The sequence below is a fragment of the Choloepus didactylus genome, chromosome 5, assembly GCF_015220235.1.
Source record: "Choloepus didactylus isolate mChoDid1 chromosome 5, mChoDid1.pri, whole genome shotgun sequence".
NCBI classification, from domain to species: Eukaryota; Metazoa; Chordata; class Mammalia; order Pilosa; family Megalonychidae; genus Choloepus; species Choloepus didactylus.
This window is the reverse complement of record NC_051311.1, coordinates 53,402,776-53,426,787: the sequence shown is the minus strand read 5'-3', so window position 1 is coordinate 53,426,787 and position 24,012 is coordinate 53,402,776. Positions and strand designations below refer to the sequence as shown.

General features: G+C 37.4%; 1 protein-coding gene across 1 annotated transcript in view; it reads right to left on the bottom strand.

Moving 5' to 3' along the window:
* DGKI (diacylglycerol kinase iota) overlaps positions 1 to 24,012 on the bottom strand; it is a 538,644-nt gene that overhangs the window by 247,273 nt on the left and 267,359 nt on the right. Inside the window, 4 exon segments of the mRNA XM_037836080.1 lie at positions 6,828 to 6,965; positions 8,384 to 8,497; positions 17,602 to 17,662; positions 21,902 to 21,984. Coding sequence (XP_037692008.1) covers positions 6,828 to 6,965; positions 8,384 to 8,497; positions 17,602 to 17,662; positions 21,902 to 21,984 — 396 coding nt within the window.

The window sequence follows — 24,012 nt, the reverse complement described above, 5'->3', positions numbered from 1 at the left end:
CGCATCCCCTGATAACTGAGGAGAACATCTGGTCACCATCCTGTAAATAATATCCCAGTTTAGTCTGTTATTAAGTTATTATTCATATTTTCCAGGAAAAATTGCTCCATTTCCTACATATCTCAAAAACCCAATTTCAAACCCTTTAATTATCTAGATTGATGTTCCCTGGCTGCACCAAGAAGTACTTTCTTTTCTTAAGTTGTCAGGAAAAGAACTATATATGGATTTCTGTTGAAGGCCTAACAATTCCAAATTTAGTGGGAAGAGGATCTTAATATTTCCATCTGGTACACTTTTTTCTTCTTAGGCTATTTGTCCACTTTCTGTAAGTCAAATACTTCAGAAAAAAAATAGCAAATCCCAAGATGATACCTGTTTAAGCAGCATTATGACACTATGAACTCAAGTTCAACTGAGCTATTATGATATCTACTAATAACCTTAATAATTCTGGATCATAGTTTAGGTGGAAAGAACATGGAGACAAGGCACTAACCTATTTTAGCCAAATAGAAAACTTGAACATCTATCACAATTGGTCAGGATGATGGTGCTAATGAATAAATGGGCATTGGTTTGGTTTAAAATGATATCAGGAAAATGGCTACTGAAAGCCTCTCCAGAGATTCAAGGAAAAAAAGGACAACTTGGAATTATTTGAAACTCTGGAGGAAGACACAGACTGCAGAATGGCCCTGCAAATGCCTAACTGGAGAAAGACCAGCCAGTCCTCTTCCCTCCCCCTCACTTGGGCTCAGTGTGGGAAACACATGGAATCAGCAGACTGGACCCCTCCCACCAGGGACACAGATTTTAAAATCACTCACAGCAGTGAGATATACCCCCAGTGTTTGAAGACCTGGTGGACAGGGGAGGACATTTCAAGGCCCAGGTAAGTGAGGAACAAAGAGACTGAGAAAACATGGACAAAGACTGCGTTTCCAGCCCTAGCTCTGAAAACCCTTCCCCAACCCTTGAGGGAAGCAGCAGCCAGCAGTCAATTCCCTGCCTTTGGGATGGCTAGAGTACTGGGTCAGCTGAGAGCGTACTCTGCCATAGGTGTAGTCCCACATCAAGCCAGATTTTGGCTGGCAAAGTGAGGGCATAGGAATCCCACTGTTTCAGCCCCTCTGGGTCAGACAACCTGTGCTCTGAGGCAAAGCAGCCTCTGAGGATGAGTAAATTATCAAACAGTGCCATCTGCTGGACAGTCTGGAAAGTGCAAGGGAATAGAAACTTAAAAAGATGCTCCAGACCCTTTATTAGGAGGACAGGACTGGTAATACACACTCTGTGTAGAAACCCAGCCCAATTTAGGCTGAGAAATACAGACAAACCAACTGTTAAAGAAGGGCTCTAAAACAAACCCAAGTCTTGCTGGCTGGTGGAAAACAGAGCACCACTGGAAGCCAGCAGATCTATATTACCACACACAGTGAACCTGCTGGGGTTGCCAGTGTCTACCTCTCATCCCTGTAGCAGGCCATGGTGGGTGCTTGATTTGGGGGGAAAACTAGGGGCCAGAGCCAACTGACAACTGGTCAGGGAGAGAAACAAAGAAAAGATAGAGATCAAATAAAACCAACTAGAAAATCCTAGGCAAAAGAGAGAAAACAACCTCCAGACTAAACTAATCAAGAAAATCAGATGCCTAGACAGCAAAAAAATCATAAGGCACACCAGAAAACATGAACATATGGCCCAGTCAAAGGAAAAAACTAACACCTCAACTGGGATTCAAGAGTTGAAACAACTAATTAAAGATGTTTAAACAAATCTTCAAAATAACTTCAGTGAGTTGAAGACAAATGTGCCAAAAGAGATTAAGGATATAAAGAAGACACTGGGTGACCATAAGGAAGAATTAATAAGCTTGAAAAAAACAAACAGCAGAAATTGTGGGAATGAAAGGTACAATACAAGAGAAGAAAAACAAAATGGAGACATACAACAGCAGACTTGGAGAGGCAGAAGAAAGGCTCAATGAGATGAAGGAAGGACATCTGAAATCCTACACATAAAAGAACCGATAGGGAAAAGAATGGGAAAATATGAGCAGGGTCTCAGGGAACTGAATGACAACATGAAGCAAATGAATATACTTGTTATAGGTGTCCCAGAAGGAGAAGGGAAGGGAAAAGGGACAGAAAGAATAATTGAGGAAATAATAAATGAAAATTCCCCAACTCTTATGAAAGACATAAAATTACAGCTCCAAGAAGCACAGCATATGCCAAATAGAATTGATCTGAATAGATCTACTCCAAGACACTTACTAATCAGATTTGCAAATGTCAAAGACAAAGAGAGAATTCTGAATACAGCAAGAGAAAAGCAATCCATCAAATACAAGGGAAGCTCAATAAGACTAAGTGTGGATTTCCCAGTAGAAACCAATGAGGCAAGAAAGCAGTGGTATGATATTTTCAAGATACTGAAAGAAAAAAACTGCCAACCAAGAATCCTGTCTCCTTCAAAAATGAGGGAGAGTTTAAAATATTTACAGGTAAACAGACACTGAGAGAGATCCTGAAAAGGAGACCTTCTCTACAAGAAATATTAAAGGGAATGCTACAGACAGAAAAGACAGAAGAGAGAGGTTTGGAGAAGAGTGTAGAAATGAAGATACCAGGAGATAGAAAGAGGGTAAAGACTGAGCATTGGGTAAAGATCGGGCATTTGATGCTGAAGGAGTACAGAATGTTCAACAGGATTGATTGTATAGATCCAGAAATGAATAGCACAATACTGGATGATGGTAGCACAATATTTGTAAGTACACTAAACAAAGATGACTGTGAGTATGGTTGAAAGAGGAAAGTCAGGGGCATATAGGACACCAGAAGGAGAAAGAAGATAAAGACTGGGACAGTATAACATAGTGAAACCTAGAGTGGCCAATGATTGTGATTAAATGTAGAAATATAAGAATGTTTTTACATGAAGGAGAACAAATGAATGTTAACTTTGCAAGGTGTTGAAAATGGGATGGTGTTGGGGAAAAACATAATCAATGCAAACCAGAGTCTATAGTTAACAGTAACATATAATATCCTTCCATTAATTGTAACAAAGGCAAAATACCAAAGCTAAATGTCTATAAGAGGTGGATATAGGAAGGGGTATGGGATTTTTTGTGTTGGTGTTGTTATCTGATCTTTTCATTGTATTTTATTTTAATTTTATTTTCCTTTTTTTTTAGTCATTTTTTTCTTTCTTTATATATATATATTTTCTTTTTCCCCCTCTTCCTCTGTCTTTGTGGAAGAAATGGAAATGTTCTCATATAGATAGTGGTGGTGAATGTATAACTATGTGATTATACAGGGAACCATTGATTTATTTACTTAGAAGGGAATGTATGGTGTGTGAGTAAAGCTGTCTAAAAAATAAACAGGGATACAAGTGCTGGAGAAAATGTGGAGACAGGGATGTACCTAATCACCATTTGTGGGGAAGTAGAATAGTACAGCCCATCTGGAAGGCAGTGTTGTGGTTCCACAGGAAGCTAAGCATGGGGTTACCATATGGTCCTGCAACCCGATTATTGGGTATATACTAGAAAGAACTGAAAAGAGGGACACAAATGGACATTTGCACAGTGGGGTTTATGGTGACAGTGTTCACTATTTGCAGTGGTTGGAGGTGGCTTAAGGGTACATTGCCTAATGAATGGAATGGCGAACTGTGGTATAGTCATAAATGTAATATTCAGCTGCTACAAGAAGGAATGAAGTTGTGAGGTATGCAACTAGGTGAGTGGACATTGAGGACAGTACATTGAGTGAAATAAACCAGAAATGAAAAGATAAAATTCTAATGCCTCACTAATATGGACTAACTTTAATGTGCAAACTCTGAGAATTGAATCTGAGAGCATAGGTTATCAGGGGAAGGCTTATTGTAAAGGTTCCTAGATTGTAAGCTTTTACAGCAATTACATCTATTCATGAGTTGTAATGGTTATTTCAAAATCTTGAGATGCTGAGCTCTTTGTGTATAACCTGATTGGTCCCTGGAACTTCGGGTATCTGTGTGACACCTGAGACTCAGAGCCAGAGTCCGGCAGCTACGAATGTCAGCATTACCCCACATAGCAAATGTTAAAGAATCTGAAAAAGAGATCAGACTTCAATTAGAGATAGGAACAAAACAGACTTGGTGAGGACTAAGGTAAATTAGACTAAAGGGTAAAGGATGATACTGATGGTGTTTTAAAACTTCAACTTCTGTGTGAGACAAAAGGAAGAGCTGTTTATTAGGTGCGAAATCTATATTTTTTGTAGCACAGTATATAATTTAACTTGTATGGTCAGTTTATTCAAATACCATAATTACATGGAACTCTGAATAGGGAGTGAGATCTGGTTGTTTTGTACAGGTTAGTGTGAAGCCCTGAAAAATCCCAGAATAAAAATGTATTTGCATAGCCCTCTTTAGGGATTGGGGGAAAATGTGGAAATATTAAACTTTCCCACCTGGGGAATTACTGATATTCTCATAAGCATTGGGGCTACCAATTTACAAGGCTGAGCCCTCAATCTTGGGGCTTGCCCTTATGAAGCTTGCTACTGCAAAGGAGAGGCTAAGCCTACTTATAATTGTGCCTAAGAATTACTTTTTTTATAACCCCAGAGAACCTCTTTTGTTGCTCAAATGCAGCCTCTCTCTCTAAACCAACTCTGCAGGTAAACTCACTGCCCTCCCACCTATGTGGGACATGACTCCAGGGGTGTAAATCTCCCTGGCAATTGGGACATGACTCACAGGGATGAGCTTGGCCCTGGCATCGTGGGATTGAGAAAGTCTTCTTGGACCAAGGAAATGAAACAAAATAAAGTTTCAGTGGCTGAGAGAATTCAAATAGAGTCAAGAGGTCATTCTGGAGGTTATTCTTATGTATTAAACAGATATCCCTTTTTAGTTTTTAGTGTATTGGAATAGTGTTCTAGTTTGCTAATGCTGCAGAATGCAAAACACCAGAGATGGATAGGCTTTTATAAAACGGGGATTTATTTCGCTACACAGTTACAGTCTTAAGGCCACAAAGCGTCCAAGGTAACACACGAGCAATCGGGTACCTTCACCGGAGGATGGCCAATGGCCTCCGGAAAACCTCTGCTAGCTAGGAAGGCAGCCGGTGTCTGCTCCAAAGTTCTGGCCTCAAAAAGGCTTTCTCCCAGGACGTTCCTCTCCAGCAAGCTTGCTCCTCCTCAAAACGCCACTCACAGCTGCACTCACTGAGTTCCCTCTCTCTGAGTCAGCTCATTTATATGGCTCCACTGATCAAGGCCCACCCAGAATGGATGGGGCCACGCCTCCATGGGAACACCTCATCAAAATCATCACCCACAGCTGATTGGGGCACATTCCAAGCAAATCTAACCAGCACCAAAAATGTCTGCCCCACAAGACCACAAAGACAATGGCATTTGGGGGACACAATACATTCAAACCGGCACAAATAGCTAGAAGAAAATACCTGAAACTGTTGAACTGCAACCCAGTAGCCTTGATTCTTGAAAATGATTGTGTAAGTATATAACTTACACTGCGTGACCATGTGATTGTAAAAACCTTGTGGTTCACACTCCCTTTATCCAGTGTATGGATAGATTTGTAGAAAAATGAGGATAAAAAGTAAATGAATACTAGGGAGGAATGGAGGTATGGGATGTTTGGGGTGTTCTTTTTTACTTTAATTTTGATTCTTATTCTTTTTTTGTGGTGATGAAAATGTTCAAAAATTGATTGTGGTGAATGCACAACTATATAATGGTACTGTGAACAATTGATTGTACACTGTGGATGATTGTATGGTATATGAACATATCTCAATAAAATTGAATTTTAAAAATGATATCAGATTCAATCTATTTTAAAACAAAAATCCATGAAATCCTGACCTCAATCAATGATGTGGTCCAATATAGCAGGGATGCTGTTTACAGTGCATGTGCCTAGGCCTTAACCCAATATTCACTTAATCAGAATCTCCAGGTGCTGAGCCTTGTGATATGAATTTTGACAAGCATATCTGCAGATTCTTCTGCACATAAAAGTTTGTAAACACTATCATAGAAGAAAGATGAAAAATAATAGAGAGGAAGTGGTTACTCAGTAACTTATAAAATTTATCTGAAATTGAGGAAAGAACTGAGAACCAAGTGTTCAACTGAAGTTCCACACCAGCATATTTGCAACTATGCCCCTTGATTGTTTTTTTTATTCTTTTTCTTTTTTTCTTTCTTTCTTTCTTTTTTTTTTTTTTTTTTGGCTGAAAAAAAAGCTCAATCACTGAAGGAAAAATGGGAGCTAAGTCAAAACATTCATTTAATCATCTCCAAGTCCCAACCAAGTGGTGAAATTGGCTTAGTTAGGAAGACATACTAAAAATACTTCCTAAACATAAGGGATATTTAATATCAGAGTAGAAATCTCAAGAGGTTAACTTTCTACTGAAAGATCATGAGCCTAACACTTCAGAACATACATATTTTTCATCTTTTCATAGGCTAACAGTATCTTGCAAAATGCTTAAAGGATTAGAAAATGGATATATGCCTTCCTAGTGTGGGAATGGAGAAGAAAGAATGAAATCTCCCTGAGCTCTGGAAGCAGGTAGGAAATCTAGGTCTTTGGAAGTCTACGGTGCATAACATTGGAAGTGTTAGCATACTCAGTCCTAATAGCCCTAACCTCAATCACTACTCCACTGTCTCACAGGAATGAATCAGCACATGACTATTCTGTCGGGAATGTATTTCCTGTGCCTCAGACAAATGCTTCAGGGTTCCTTTTTGCTGAAGAAAAAACTCTCTAACCTTACATACGCCATCTTCAAGTTCTTCCGGAGGCAAGTCTGGGTTTCTTTCCACATGGAGGTTCCAGCGATCTAGCTGTACAATTGTCCCATCTTCTACTTGGCATAGGATCTTAGAAACAGGTTCATCAGTGTAGCCCTGAGGAATCAGAGAACACACTCATTGCTGTCCAGAGAGTAAACAGTGTAACCAACACTATTTTATTCAAGAAAGACCCTTTCTGCTATAGGTTTCTGTTTGTTTTGCATTTTTCCAGGGCAGGACAGTAAAGTCTATATTTTTCTTGAGGTACTTAGAATTTAAGACAATAGTCACAGGTAATGTGTGCTGGAATAGTTAACACTGGCTGGTCTGAGCTAAGGATTGACTTTCACCAGTGTTAAGCACAAACAGCCACTTGTAGACAATGAGAACCATGCTGGCTGCTTTTATAAGTGTAAAAATCAGGACTGCCTAAGCCTTCTGTCCAGAGGAATTCAAGGATACACAGAACAAGTGTGTAAGGAAAAGAGAGAAAAGCATTTAGGTGGTATCTTATGGACAACTTTCTTCTATTAATATTCCATCTCGTTCATCTCTCCTTGTAGCAGATCACCATCCCTCCCATGGCGTGAGGCAAGCCTAGTTGAGTTATAGCCCTGTTAGGCAGCTACTTATTTATTGAGGATCCATTATTGACAGCATGATTATTAAGGATAACCAAGTTGTTGGTTTGGATCAGAGGAGTTAACACTGAAAATAAACTGGTTGCTTCAATAAATCTATTTATTATTTCTAAACTGCCTACTTTAAAAAAAAAAAAAAAAAAAAACTGTGGGAAGTTAATTCACCCAAAGGCTAGGTTAATATCTGCAAATATGTAATTTTCACCAAGTTATGCCCAAGCAATGGCCTCATATGAATATATAAAAAGCTGGTGGGGCTGCATATATTACTATATTGTGACTTCTTACTATTTTAGTGTGTGTACATATATACATGTGTGTATATATATACACATGGCTATAAAATGCTGGTTAGTGACAGGTGGAACTACTTCCCACTAAACTTGCCTGAAGTTGTCTCTGTGGTGGAAAGGATATTTGGTTGCCTGGATAAGAAAAGCCATGATGACACTGATAAACTCACACACACACAACAACAACAACAACAAACAGATGCTCAAATATGGTTATAACTCCCCAAAGTAAGGGTTGTCAATCTGAACCAGATTTGCTATTCTGACCAGGGCTCAGGGTCGGGATAAACTCAAGTTTGCCAGATTGGTGTGCATGAAGACTTGTGGCCAACCCACTCACTCACTGTGTTTTAGAAGATACCTCAAAAAGTTCCAGGCTTGTGTACTAACCATAGTGATTTTTTTCTCATAGCTGAGAAACCAGCTTCCCCTGTAGCTGATTACCAGCTTAAACCTGAAAAGCTGCCAGGTGGAATCAGGATTCATGGACCTTTGATTCCTAATTTTAATGTATTCCTTGGGCAGTCACAGCATACGCCCCTTATAGTAGCACAGGGGTGGCTCTGGGGAGCTGGTCGCTCTGAGAGGCAGCTCTTACCCCTCCCCAGTTGAGAGTGCGAGCCAGGTCGTTCCCAGTCCCCAGAGGAAGGACCCCGACAGGAGGCTGAGGACTCAGCTGCAGTTCATCCAGGATAGAAAGGATCCAGCCCACCTAAAACAGATTGGGGGCCAGAAGAGAGATAAGGAAGATAATAAATTATAGAGAAGACAACTTAGGAAGAGGAGGCTTTAAAGAGTTAAATTTAATGGCTAAATTTAATGGCTTATTTTTCTTTAAAGCATATGTTGTAACTCAGTGGCTAGGGAATGGAAAGGTCACTCATTTCACGCAGTTCCAGATTGAAAATACTTTTAAAGGAGAAATGGATCACGTTGCATATTTACTACCATACAAGCAAAACTGGACCCATTCATCTGTATGTTTAACTAGAGATCTATTTTAATATCTAGGAGAGTTTAAGATTAAGGGAGGTTACGTAACTGCACTGAAGAGAATATGAGACTCAGAATCAGACTAAATTTCATTCTGGCTCGTACTGGCTGTATAACCTTGATTAAATGACTTAACTTCACTGAGACTCATTTTCCAGATTTGAAAATGGAGATAATAAGACCTACCTCACAGGATTGTTTACAGATTAAACTAAAGTATATATGTAAAGTTCTTACGATGTTGCATGGCTCATGTAAGTACTCATTAAATGGTTACCCTCCATTATATCATCTTGGAAATTAGTAGTGTTTTCCTAAATATCCCTATATTCCCCTTAAATGAAACATTGTGAAGACATAATTAAGGATAGAGCTAGTACTTATTATACATATAAGCAGGACATAGATATTTTTATACTAGAATCATTTTCTCATTTAATTTTTTTTTCTGAGATAAATCATGCTTTTGGGTTTAGTTCTATTAGAACTGTTCAGGAAAATCACCCCAAACTTGCATGTCCTTACAATGTTATATTAGAGCAGTGTTTCATAGCCTTCCCAAGGATGTTTAACTGTAGATTAACTTATAGATTTCTGTTCTATAGAGACACAAATGTTGAGAGAGAAGATTATTGTGAACATTGTGATTTTTATTCCCCCATATGATATTAATCAATTTTATCTCAATTTGAGAAAACTTTTTTGAATATGGATTACATAATCCTGTTCCTCTAGTTCTCCAATGAATAAGTTTTACCATCTTGTTGGTTCTTTCATTAAAGATCTAAGTACATTTTTGAAATGTATTCATTCTATATTCATATGAGTCATTTTTTTAAACTTTTTTGAAAATCATACTTTGTATATTATTGAATACTACTACATTTAAAGCACACAACTAAGCAACTGAGATAAAGAGATAAATGAGTTAAGCTAACATACGTGAAACAGAATGCCTGCTCCCAAAGAGCTTATAATAACAAAAAGATCGACATATTGATTGCTGTCTATGGGCTAGGCTTGAGCAATTCTCTTTAGGGATTATTTTATTAAACTTTAAAACAGCTCTGGAAGAAAGACACAATTTTCTAGATGAGGAGGCTGAGACTTAGTATCTGCTGAGGTGTGCCTAATATCAGCTCTCTTGCAATGTAGAGCTGGCATTCACAATTAGGCCAACCGATTAACCACTATGGTATAGAGTCTTTAAATAAAAAAAACAAACCTAGTATTCTGTCTAGGACCTGCTCATTCTGAACACAGTGTGTTCTTTTGGAATTTTCAGAGCTGGAGAAACCTTAGAAATTGTTAATTCTCATTCAGTTAATTTGCAAATTTATTAATTGATGATTGTATAATTTGCTCAAGACTAAATAATGAGTAGTGGCAGACTCAGGGTAGAATCAGATTCCTTAGCTAATGTCCTTTCTCCTCCACAATGATCACTTCCCAGGGTGTAAAACTTGTCCTTCTATCAGTGAAGTCTAAAATTGTGATTACCTTCTGGAAAAGCATATTACAGTGTTCATCTAATGTGGTAAACTAGATATCTAGATATGTGAAAATGTTGGAAAGTTCACCCACTGCCCCAGACTGGGCAATTTTCTCATAGGCAACTCCTTAGATTTTAACCCAGAGCTTTTTCACCTCTTATTTTACATACAATACTTACAAAAAAAAGAAAAGCAAGATGCTAAATTAGTTCTGATAACTGTGCTGGACACTGCTCCTACACTGCTAAAAGTGCAAACTAAAAGCAATGAAAGTACACAGCCTAGTAGATTTTAAGATAGACTAATAGACAACAATAAAGGGAATTTAAAAATCATTAAACAGGACATAAAAACTCAGAAAGCCAAACAATCAGGGATCAAAGATTGCAGAAGCAAACTACACTGAATAAAATCATTAACTCTCAGATACACAATGGATCTTAATGGAAATCAAATTCAGGAAAATAAGGCATTCTCTTTTAAACTTCCCTGAGAGATAGATGATCACTCAACCTCCCCTTTATTATTTGCACTTTGCATCAGCCCATTTTCTTTTAGGTAGACTTAAATTAGAATTTTTTTCTTAGGTTTAGTTGAAATATGTCTCTTTATTGGTAAAGATAATGCTATGAGTTCACATTTTCAATGCCCTATTTCACTCTACATATAGCAATGATGGAAAAACTTTAAAACACACATCTTCATGGGCCAAAACAGAAAAAAAAAAAACACAAGTGGCTAGGTTAAAGCCTCAGATCTGCTTGGCTCCTGGTCTTGTAAGGAGCAGAGGCAGCTGAAGTTTGGCTTCTGTCTGATAATAAGGACTGAATGTACTCTCCCTGGTGGCAGAAGACTGCCCTGGAGCCAGGCTGCTGCTTACTCTGCAGGGGATAAGGGGGGGTTTCAGGCTTTCTCTTAGCACTGAAGGAATGAGGCTAGGGAAAGAATGGGAAGAAGCACTGTCTAAGGCTGTGGCCCCTAGAAAGCTCGAGGACCTGTTATGGCTGGAGGAGGCTGAGAAGCCTGTTATACGAGCTGGGCCCCACTTCTGACCAGCTGAGTGTCATGGAAAATCCCTAATATCTTCTCAGGATGGGAGCCTTAGTCACAAATAGAAAACTCAACTTTGGACTAAGGGTACTGAAGACAAGACCCAGAGATAGTGATGTAGAGAAGGAAAAGGGAAAAAAATACAACAAAAAGCAAAACAAAACAAAAAGAACTACTCTGAAGATGAGTCTGCAAAGAAAAATTCCAAATCACATTTGGAATGCTAATACTAACACAGAATAAAATAAATAAATAAATTCACTGACCATGAAATATAAAATTTCCAAATAACTTTGAAATACATCTCCCGTAACTTCCAATCCTTTCTCTGTTCCTTTTTACTTTCTCAAAGAAAGTTGTCAAAGATCCAGGGGATACCATACTGTGGTTTCACAAAATGGCAAGAACCCTTGGGATCTTTTGATTTCTCACCATCTACTTTCCCCTTATACTTGGCCCAAGCAGAAAAGGAAAAAGTATGATTGATTTGAATGCAAAGGATCTTCCCACGTTCTCATCAATTGTTCTGCATTACAAACCAGATAAATAATTCTATTCCTTTTTTTTCCAGTAGCAAATGGATCAACTTTTTAAATTTTCCTCTGAGTACGAGAAGATAATCTTAGTATTTCATCATTATGTAACCCTTTGAGTCATTGAATGCCTCCTACTTCTCACAGCACTGATTTTTATCTTAACATTCTGTCCTGGACAACCAATGTCAGGCTAATAGTCCTTTGGCTGAGGTGGGTCTGTATCTTTCCTTCATACAGCTCCTCAATAGTTTTTAATGTTCAACAGCTACATCACTACCCAATGACCAGCTTCTTCAGAAGACAGCATAAGGTGGGAATGCAGGGTACCAAAGTGAGCAGGCTTGCATTGGAAGTCCAGCTCTACCACTTTCTGGCTGGGTGAGTTTAGACAAGTCACTCAATTTCTCTAAGTCTCAATTCTCTCACTGGTAAAACCAGGATAATAATAGCACCTCCCACTTATCATTATTTTATCAATTAAATAACGTGTAGAAATTGCTTAGCATGTGCCTGACAAATAAGAAACTCTAAATTAACATTAGCTTCTATGATTCAGCTATATTTTTCTCCTTCTTTCCTCACTTCGTCAATAAAGGTCCAGTTTCCTAGAAGCAGAATGCTCTCTTTCTATCTTTCCACTTATAGAAAAGCTGAGCCCTAAGTTTGCAAGTTAGTCCCACCTTTGGCTGCCATCACATCTAGAAGCCTTTCTTCTGCAGACTATCAAGAACGGTAAAAGCAAAGCTGTACTGCAATAAAAAGGTACTATAAAAAAAAAGAGAATGAAACAAATACACACCTACAACAGCAGGAGGCATAAAAGAACTTGGGCAGTAATGTGTGACTTTATAAGAATAAAGAATAAGAATAAGAACAAAGCTATATAAAAGAGCTTCAGAGCTCAAAGCTGTTCTTGGAGGCTCTATCTTGCCAGTAATCAGAAACCTGTTCTGATAAGTTATTCCTGGACTGGGACTGTTTGCTGGGGTTTAAGCATTCCTCCAAATCATCTCCACAAGCTGATCTAGCACTGTTTCAACGAAATTATTAATAATTTCCAACACATAACACTTGCATATTTTCCACCAGAACTGAAGAAAGCTATTCTGATTGGGTGAAATCATTTTCCAGTTTGCAATGTTCCTTCCTTCTCTGTATTAGAAAAAGCAGGGCTGGCATTCTAGAACACCAGGTCCTGGGCTTTATCCCAGAGCAACCAATCCACAGCAGCAGCTGGCCAATGCTGCCACCACCTGTCCGTTCTCAGCTTTAGCTGCCGCTGAATGTTCATCAAGTGCATTTTGAGGAACATTTTCGTTCTGTAATATAGTAATTTTGGAGGTGGCTGAGGGGTGAAGAAGACAGTAAATTGACATTTTCCTCAAACAGAGCAGACACAAGTTGTATTCCCTGGTCTCAGGTGGGCAGAAAAGTGAAGGACACTCATATTGAGAATTCAAGGCAAAGAGGGTAACATTTCTGAACTCTGAAAGGAGATTAAGATGCAGCATTTGATGGCTTGTTTTCACCTTCTATTGTGAAAACCATGAGTCTTCCTTTTGATATTTTAATTTATATTTGCACTTAATAGTTTACAAAGTCACCATCTGTCAAAAGAAATATGTTTAAAATTAGCCCTAAAGAAATCGAGATAAAATTCAAGGTAGGAGCCTTTTTGAAATAGAATGTCAAGGGTTTACCATGTATTTACTATTGAGAGAGGGCGGGACAGAGATAAGTTAAGGCTGAGAGAGAAAAGAGACTTGGAATTATCTGCTTATCCCTGTAAATTAAAGAAAAACAATTCTTTCTTTCTTTCCTGTCTTGGCTATAGCACCTCAGAGCATGGCAGTGCCTGCTATTTAGGCTGTGTACTCATGGATGGAGGGAAAGTGAACAAGAAATGAGCATCAAGTGGATGGCTCAAGTCAATTTAACTCTAAGTCTTTGGAAAGAGATTAAAATAATGAAGTGGACTTGCTGATCCAGCCCAGTTCACCAAGGTCAGGGGCCAGGTAGGGGTCTAGGGTTAAACCTGAAGGAGCCATGTGAGGGCATGTGTGCCTCAATGTCTCAGTTCATATGCTCTTCAATATTTAAGAAGGATGATAACCATGGGGAGTTGGACAGGTGCAGACATGGCAAAGGAAGTCAGAGAATATAATTTTCTACAAAACCAAAGCATGATTATTTCTAGCTTATAAACATGAAGGTTTGAAATCATTCTTGACTTAGCTAAGTTTTATCTCAGTCTAGCACTCAAAGATGGGACAGACCACCTGATACCTGTAAATAGGTGACTACTTCAGGGTTAAACCAGTTACAAAAAGACTACACCTGGCTGTCCAGTGCAGTCACCACTGGCCAGATATGGCTATTGAGCCCTTGAATGTGAATGATTTAAATTGAATGTGCTTTAAATGTAAAGTGGACGTCAGATTTCAAAGACAGTACAAATAGAATATAAAGTATCTCAATAATTTTTTTTATTACAAGTTGAAATTATAATATTTTGGATATCTTGGGTTAGATAAAATATATTATTAAAGTTAATTTCATATGCTTTTTACTTATTTTAAGTGCCTTCTGGAAAATAAAAAATTACAAACATGGATCACATTATATGTCTCTTGAACAGCAATTGTCTGTACTATTATAATGCTATAGCTGTGAAGCAATTTAGAGATCCAAATGTATCTCTTTGCAGATTTAGAAAACTCTAATAAGAGTTTAACGGGACTGCAGAAGTTCACAGAAACACTCAGTGACAGAACCAGGACTAGAATCAAACTCCTCCAACTCCCACTGAAATATCAAGAGATAGATCACCCTGCCTACTCATATTTTTTAATAACATAAAATTAAATTAAGGATAATATTGAAGCCTCAAAACTTTTTTTTACCAAAATTAATGTGAAACTTCTCTATAGTAAATAATACTCCATGAACTTATGATTAGAGTTAATCTCTCCTTATTCCAATTGGTCAAAAAGATTCCATTTCTGATTCCTCCTTGAGTCCTGTCACTATACCGACAGAATTCTAAAGGCGTCTACAATGATAGATATACTCACTAACTAATGGCTGAATATCTTATGTCAAATATATACCTGATATCCTGGAAAATTATATTCAACTTGCTAAAGCCAGCAATTTTTCTTTATGAATCCATTAGGCTGCCTTTTCTTTACATAAACTCTGTCTCCACCCAAAAATAAAAGTCTCATATTTTAAGTGAATAAAACTAAATGCATCAATTACATAACTTGATAAACATTTTATAAAACTCATAAATTTTTCACAAAAGATCTTATTTAACAAGCTTAAGTAAAATAAAACCTAGTTTTAAATAAGATACAAGATAACCCAAGTTTTGATTGTGAGTGATTGCACTAAAGATGTTATACTGAAAAAAATAATGAGTTCAAAAGTATTCACCAACTCTAGGGTAAATAAACTACTTAATGCTAGACTGTTGCCAGTGATTGTAGAACACTTGAGTGTAAATATCTAGTGCATTTGTGAGTTATGTGGAAGGATGTGAAAATGAAGTTGGTAACATAGGTCTCTAAAGGAACATAAAAAAAAGCAATTTTTAGCTTTGTGGAATACCCATTAACTGTAGTACATTTAAAGAAATGATGCTAGAAAAAACGGATGAGAAAAGTAGATGGAGAACTATGTGCTCTACACATCAAGGTGAAAGGTGATATTTATGGTACAAGAGAGCATTCATAAAGAGCCAGCTCTGAATGTGGATTCGGCCATTAGGAGTTCATTTGGGATGCACCAAGTCTCACTTACTCATCATTATGGGTTTTATCCCAGACACTCTATTGAAATGGCTTTCTTGAAAAACCGTGAGTTAAATCCTGCTTTGAAAATTCAATGGTAATTCTCCAGTCTCTCCTTATAGATATAACCACTACCGCTTTCTTGAAACTTCTCTTTTGGTTTGCTTTTCTGACAGAATAGACTACTGGTTTTCCTTCTACTTCTATGTTTCCATTTTCCTTTTGGACTTTGGTTCCTACTGCATAATTACATGTGTTTCACAAGTGTCTGAACTTCTTTTCTCTACTTTGTGCTCTGAAAATTCCATTCTTCAAATACTTAACTAATTGCAGGGAATAATTCAATATCCCATAATCTAGCACAGTGCCTTCTACACATATCTTCTTAATAGAGGAAAGAAAGAATAAAGCAGGGAGAAAGTGGGAAAGGTGATAGGGAGGGTCAGTGGATGATGAGGAAGTTTGGAGGAGAAACATACCATGTGGTGATGAAGTCCAAGATACGGAGATATAATGGATAACTGATGGGAATTTGAGATTGTGGTTATTTAAATTAAGAAAGAGGAAGAACTACGAATTCAAGACATTAGGAAGATTCTAAACTTATCCGCTGCTGTCACTAAGATTTGGAGAAAGATAAAAGAAATGAGTGGGATGTTGAAATCATTTAGCAAAGCAAGTAGATTCTAAAATGAGGAAGATAACTGTAGTAAAGGGTCACAATAAATTTATCTTTTTATTAAAGTTAACTAACCAGGGGTATGGTAGAACTAGGAAATCCATAGAATGTCTATTTTCAGAGGATTAGTTTGTGTATAACTCTTATTAAAGGAAGTTCAGAAAGTTTCATATTAGCATACTCTTAAATAGATATATCTTGAACACTTTAAGTGGCTGAAATTTAACTTGCCTTGTGAGAGGGGAAGATTCCATGGTGAAATAATTTTGGTAAACACTGGATAGGATTGCTATAAGATTTTATAATAAATTTTATAAGCTAATAACATGCATTGTGAATGTCCAAGAATGACAAAAACCGTATGCAGTGTTCCCCAACTGAAAAAAAAATGTTTTCTCCTCACAGAGTTTCTTGGGGGACCAGAGGAATCACTGTTCTATTTCATTTCAGTAACACTTATTAGTATATAATGAGTATTCAATGCTGTATAGTGCTTAAGTGCTATGAGAGATTAAAATTAGAGAAACTATTTAAATGCTACCTTTAATTAGGGAGATTAGAGAACAACCAAAGACAGTTCATAATAAAATCTTAGATTCTGTGGGGGTGGACTTCAAACCCAGAAGAAAAATACACTGGACACCAGAATCTAAATGACACAATTCTCAATTCTTTACTTTTGCTAATTATATCAAGATAAGTAGAGGCCAAATGGAGAAACAGATGGGACTCAGTAAACAGGGGAAAATACATCTGTGATATTAAACTTCAGTTCAATTCCATGTTTTCTTCAAAAATGAATATATATTAGACCAATGATCATTAAAGCAAACCAATGTTAGTCATAATTCATAGTTTTATTTTCACTAGTAAATAAATACTTCAATTGTGTCTATACAGTTCTCCTTAATAATTATTACAACAAATACAAGCACAAATGGAAATAGGTCAGCCTGTATTCTTAAAAGAATTTGGCCATCTATAAGCTTCACATTTAATGATTTGACTACATACTTCCCTTGAAGAAGAAGAGATGATATAGTATAGTTCATGGAGCTAGCATAATTTAGAGGGATCAAGTATTTGTCTATGAGGATAATAACAAAGTCCCTTCTAATCCTTAGGAGCTATGAGTCACACATAGAGACACATGTGTTTTAGGAAATTGGAAAGACTGTGAGGTGTGAATGAAGAAAGAGAACTTTCATAAGGAGGACAAAGAAAGATGGAAGAAAGAAGGGAGAGAATTAGATTCTATTTCAAAGACTTACCGTTCCATCCCCACCACAGGCCAGAATTCGCAGATTTGGTACTTTCCTGTACAACTCAAGCCTGCAGAGGAAATTAAAAAAGTAAACAAAAGAGCACACCACTGGCTATACCAAAGAGAAAATATATGGTAAAATAGGGGTGGGCTGTCCATTGTTGAAAATGCCTGATCATGAGGATGACAATACTAACAAAACTAGCTAACAAGTAACCCTGGGAGGATTGACTCCACCAATTCCATCAGAGATTGGCAGCAAATATTATTTTTAAATGGCCAGCATTGTTATGGGAATTTAGGATGTACTAAAGTTTTATTTTCCATAATTCCTATTAAAGTATCAAAACACAGTATTTTCCTTATTAGTTCCTAACACATTATTTTCCTCATTGGTTTTGACATCCTTCTTTTGTTTTTTTCCCTCATTGTCCCATTTCCTTTCTTAAAACAAATCATCATCAACATCAACCTCATATGTTGTTTTAGTTTCCTAGGCTGCTTAAGCAAATATCATGAAATGGCTCAGCTTAAACAATGGAAATGCATTCACACAGTTTTGAGGCTGGAAAATGGTCAAATGAAGGCATTATCAAGGTGATGCTTTCTCCCCAAGAACTGAGGCATTCTGGGGCTGGCTGCCAGTGATTCCTGGTTCTTAGTTTGTCATGTGGCAAGGCACATGGTGGTGTCTCCCGGACTCAACCTTCTCTTCCAGGTTCTGTTGATTCTCAGCTTCTGGCTACTCCGTCTGTGGCTTTTTTTCCCCTTATGTATGAATTCGTTCCCTTTATAAAGGACTCTAATAGCAAGAGTAAGACCCATCCTGAATGAGGTGGGCCACACCTTAACTGAAGTAGCTCATCAAAAGGTCCTACTTAAAATGGGTTCACACCCACAAGAATGGATTAGATTTAAGAACATATTTTTCTGGGGTACATACAGCTTCAAACCATCAAACTCCACCCTCTGGACCTCAAAATAGCACGTTTTTCTATGAAAAATACATTCATTCCATCACAATATCCCCAAAGCCTTAAGTCAATTAAGAAACAATTCTTGGTACAAAATCTCATCATAATTTATTATGGGTATGGTCTATCCTGGGGAACAATTCCCCTCTGTTTGTGGACCTGTGAAACCTATATACAACTCTTCCTATATACAATGGAGGAACAGGCATAGGATAAACATTCCCATTCCCACAGGGAGAAATTGGAAGGAAAAAAGGGGCCCCAGGTCCCAAACAATTCCAAAACCCATTAGATTTCAAGGTTTGAGAGTCATCTATGGAATGATGTTTTGTCCTCCAAGCCCAATGGAGCAGAAGCTCCACCCCTTCCAAGTGCTTGCACAGGGGCCATGCTCTCCCCAAACACTGGGGTGAAGGGTGCACCCTCTCCAACCATCAGGCTGGTGGCCAGGCTCTCCACAAATGCCAGGGCACAGGCTTCACCCTCTCTGAACACTGAGATGGCAGCACTCTTCCTGAACGGAGTGGAAGGCCCACCCTTTCCAAGCACCAGGGCAGACTCACACTTTCCACACATATGGATGGGCCTGATCTCTTGGCCTGAGAAGATGTCTTCGGTCCAGACCTCAGCTTCCACGATTCTGTCCTTGAAGCCATTCTTCTTTCACTTTGTCCCTTCTCTGTCCCTTTTAATCCAGACTGGTAGTGATTTCATTCATTCAAAGTAAGCAAACAACTTGTTGGCTTGTACGTAGTTCACAATGGTCCAAATTATCAGACAATATGTCTGCTATAGATCTTTCCTGCATAACTTCATTTCCAATCCTGACTTCCCCTGAAATGGCTGACTGGTTCCATGTTCAGTTAAACCCTCACATGGAGCACTGTTCTCTGGGGACTCACTTTCTGTAAACTCAGAATTTTCCAAACCATCTGTTTCTGGTTTCTCAATGCCCATGAGTTCAGTTCTCAGCTTATCCCTTTCCTCTTGCATTTTACTATAAGCTGTAAGAGAAGCCAGCTGCAGTTTCCAGATTTAGCTTGGAAATTTCCTCAACTAAATATCCAAATTGATCATGCCCAAGTTCTGCCTTCTATCTAACATCAGAGCTCAATTCTGCCAAGTTCTCTGCCATTTTCAAACCAGGATTGCCTTTCCTCCAGTTACCAATAACACATTCATCATTTCCATCTCAGATTTCATCAGAAGTACGGTTGGCATCCATATTTATACCAACATCTCTTCAAAGCAATCTAGGCTTTTTCTATCAAGCACTTCACAATTCTTCCAGCCTCTATCCATTAAATACCAAAGCCATTTCCAAATTTTTGGTATTTGCAATAGCAGCACCCCACTTTTCTGGTACCAAATTCTTAGGCTGCTTAAGCAAATACACTGTTTAAGCTGGTTCAGCTTGGCTTAAACAGTGGGAATTCATTTGCTCACAGTTTTGAGGACAGGAAAATCAAGTTCAAATCAAGGCAATGCTTTCTTTCTGAAGACTGTGGTGTTCTGAGGCTGCTGCTGGTGATCCTTAGTCCTTATTTTGTCACATAGCAAGTCACACGGCAGCCTCTCCTGGTCTCTCCAGTTCTTCCAGGTTCTGTTGATTCTCATCTTCTGGCTGCTCCATCTGTGACTTTTTCCCCTCATGTCTGAATTCATTCCCTTTATAAAGGACCCCATTATCATAGGATTGAGACTCATCCTGATTGAGTTGGATCATACCTTAACTGAAGTAGCCTCATCAAATGATCCTACTTATTCAGATTTATATCCACAGCAATGGATTAAATATAAGAATATGTTTTTCTGGGGTACATACAGCTTCAAACTATGTCTCTTCCATATATTTTATTAACTTGTCCTGGATCTATTTATTTTTTGAGCTTACACTTCCCAATCTTAACCCTAGAAATCCTTTTACAAAGAGTGACTGAAGAGGGACACCCCACTATCACTAATACCACACCCAGAATTTCATTTTTGTCCCCACTCACTCACACTCACAACCCCTCCCAAACTTCCCAAATCAAAGTTGGAAATTTATTGATTTTTCTTTATTTTGAACTTGCCTGCCTGAAATAAGATAATTTTTCTTTATTTTGAACTTGCCTGCCTCGAAAAATAAAGCAATGATACATCCCTGCTAAAACTTTTGCTTAAGTAAAGCTGTTAGTGATTCTATTCTAGAAAATATTACCTACTTAAATCTAATAATTCTTTCCTGAAGATATTTCCTGTCCCACTATTTTCTTCTTTGTGACCTATAAAGTATCTATATTCTCAAGTCTAGCTAAAATGATAACATCTTAAGAAAAATATACATTTAAAAAAACAAAATTCAAGTTGCAGATTTGCCTTAATATGTCCAAATACAAAAAAAAAAACCAAAGTCTTACAGCTAACTCTAGTGGCAAAGAAATTCACAGATTAAGAGAACGACAGCAGAAATTAATTTTCATATTTTATGTTCTCCTGCATGTTTAAAATACTTAATTTACCCATTTCATACAGGAATGCTATTTATCTAGAAATCATTGGAGTTGTTATTTCTTTGCTTCTGATATTGTTACTTATTAAAAAAATAATTGATATTCCTTAGGTTCTGATGTTTATCAAATGATATCTGAACTATCTTAATAGATGGGGTTATAAAAGGGAACCAGACAAGAGAAAAAATGTCCCTCTTCCTCTTTCATATACAATACATGCCATCTACAGTGAGACTTTCTCTATTTCTCAACATTTCCAACAAAAACAGAGAATGAGATTTCTGAGAAGCTCACCAGGGGGATGGAAAGGGATTAAAATATCTCCACCACAATTGTTTGCAGTCCATTAGTATAATCAATGAAACAGTCTCTCTCTCAACAACATACCCGAAAGCACACACACACAACACAGTCTCTAATCTAACTAAGTGAACATGTTTACAAACAAATAGGGTCACCCTCCTTAGAAATATACCTACATTCCCATAAACATTCACCTCCAAAGTTGTACAGGTGTACACAGAAAAATGACAGGTCTCCCTCAAATCACAGACTTACTGATAATCTACAACTGTATAGATATGAGCAATGAACACAGAAGTATTCATGCCATTAACAACTGAGAAGATACGTCCTCAAGGGAAGTAACCCAAGAAGAGTAGGAAGGAAACATTAGCAGAAGTTTTAAAGGAAAGAGAGTACAGGTGAGAAAGTAGTTGAGTGATTCTTGGAAAATATTTCACAAGGTAGTCAAACAATGGAGCTGGATGGCAAAGCAGAAAGTCATTTTCACTTGCCTAAAATAGATTTGAACCATGGAGGGTATTTCCAGACTTACGCGTCTTTGGGCCCTTCCTGAGAAAGATCAAAGACTTGCCGTGGATTCAGGTACCACATGAACATCTGCAGGACTTTGGTTCCCTGTAAGGAAAAATGGTAATTATAGGAAGAAATTTCCAAATAATAACTGCTCATTTAAAAATACAAATAAATTCTCATATCTAAGATAACATTCAATTATAAATAGTATAGAGCAGTTAAAGTTATGGGCTTTGGTGACAGGTATATATATATAGGTTCAACATTGGTTTAACTCTTGTGTGACCCTGGGCAAGTTTCCTGTTGAGCGGAGATAAGAATGCCTGCTTCATAGAGTTGTTGCAAGGGTTTAATGTAATAATGTTTGAGGAGCATATAATGCAGTGTCTGACATGCAGCAAGTGCTTAATGGATCATATCTATTAGTTTTTACCATTATTACTTAATGTATGGAATCCAAGTAGGGAAACAATAATTTTCACTTTTGGTTCAGATTGCTATTGTCTTTGCGTAACATGAAATGTGGGTAGTGTTAGCTAAATATAATTCAATTAAAATAAAAATTTAACTGGAACAAAATATTGCTGGTTCCCAATTATTGATAAAACATATATCTTCCCCAATTAGTGAGATCAAAGATTATTTTGGTATTTTTCAGTCTCCATGCTGTATTGGTTTACCTTGTCCAAGCCAATCAGTTTCCTCTCACATTAACATTTTTGGAATGTTTTAAGTAATTGCGACATTTATACTGATGATCATTGTGGCAGATAAAAGTCAATTCTGGAGATAATTTCTTAAAGTGGATTGAAGGAACAAGAAATAAGAGAAGGACCTTTTTATTAGGCAGTATTAAAGAGCTTTAAAAAGTGTAAGATGCCTCATTTTAGGTCATTATCAACCATAGCAAATAACATTTGATCAGCTGGGCAGGTTTATTGCTTGTAATTAGGGTTCCTTTAGTAGATATCATAATTACTCTTTCCTAAAATATTGCTAGGTTTTGTATATTTAATTGCTATATTTAAGAGCCATCCTAGAATAGTGGAACTAGCATGGAGTTTGAGTTAAAACTAATTTAGGGGTTCCAACAGAGTAATCATGAGCATTTTTTAATCTTGCAGAAATTCAATATATAAAATAAGAGGGCAATATCTACCTTCCAGGGTGATTATGAGGATGAAATGAACCAGTAATAGTATGTACCTAGCACAGTATGTGCCACGAAACAGGACTGTGTAAATGTTAGCCACTTTCTTTTTAAATGTTAGTCCTTTTTGCTCCTTGTTAATCTATTCATTAAATTACACTTGTGGCTGTAAGGGCTAGAGTGTAGTTTATAATTATCACATTGTTATGCCAGTTGTTATGGATGCCATTGTGGGTCTATTGTTTCACATAGCATCCAAACCTATAATTTAAAAGTTCTGCTTTATCGTGTGCTCATATGATTTTAGCAATAAAATTCTATCCTTAATTATCACAACTAATCCTTCAGTTTCACCAAATGACACATTTTGCTTCCCATCACACTTAGATATAGATTTAGACACATAACACTGGCTAAATGCTGGATCATACCTAGCCTTGCTATCAAGTCAGGTTGGGATTATCTCTAATAATCTTTTATACTTAATAAGTAACACCAGAATCATTTTAATGACCAACCAATTTATTAAAAATATCCAGTTGATTTGCTAGAGAATGAATTTCCCAATTTTAGATTCCTAGAGCAATATGAATTGTTGATGTTACTGATTCCTTTCCACCTTTGGCTATGGAGGAGTACACATCTCAATTTTAGCTTCTCCTATTATGCATGCAGTATTTGGTAATTAACACCTTTCAAACAAAATTAAAAGCACTGAGGGGTTGTTTTCTTAACCTAAAAATTCTCTAAAAGATTGGAGTGGCCATAGACTTGGTTTTGCTCATTTTCAATTTGTTTTAAATGAAACACCTAATTATCTCAATTTATACTTTCGAGGAAAGGCTATTACCTAAAGCTGACAGGTTGTGCAGTGCACAGCTCCAGGAGTTGCCATTTACATTGCAATCTATGGAAACAGAGCCCTCTGGAACTGTGTAGGGGTATTGGACGTAGTAATCAGCACTTACATTCAGGCAAAA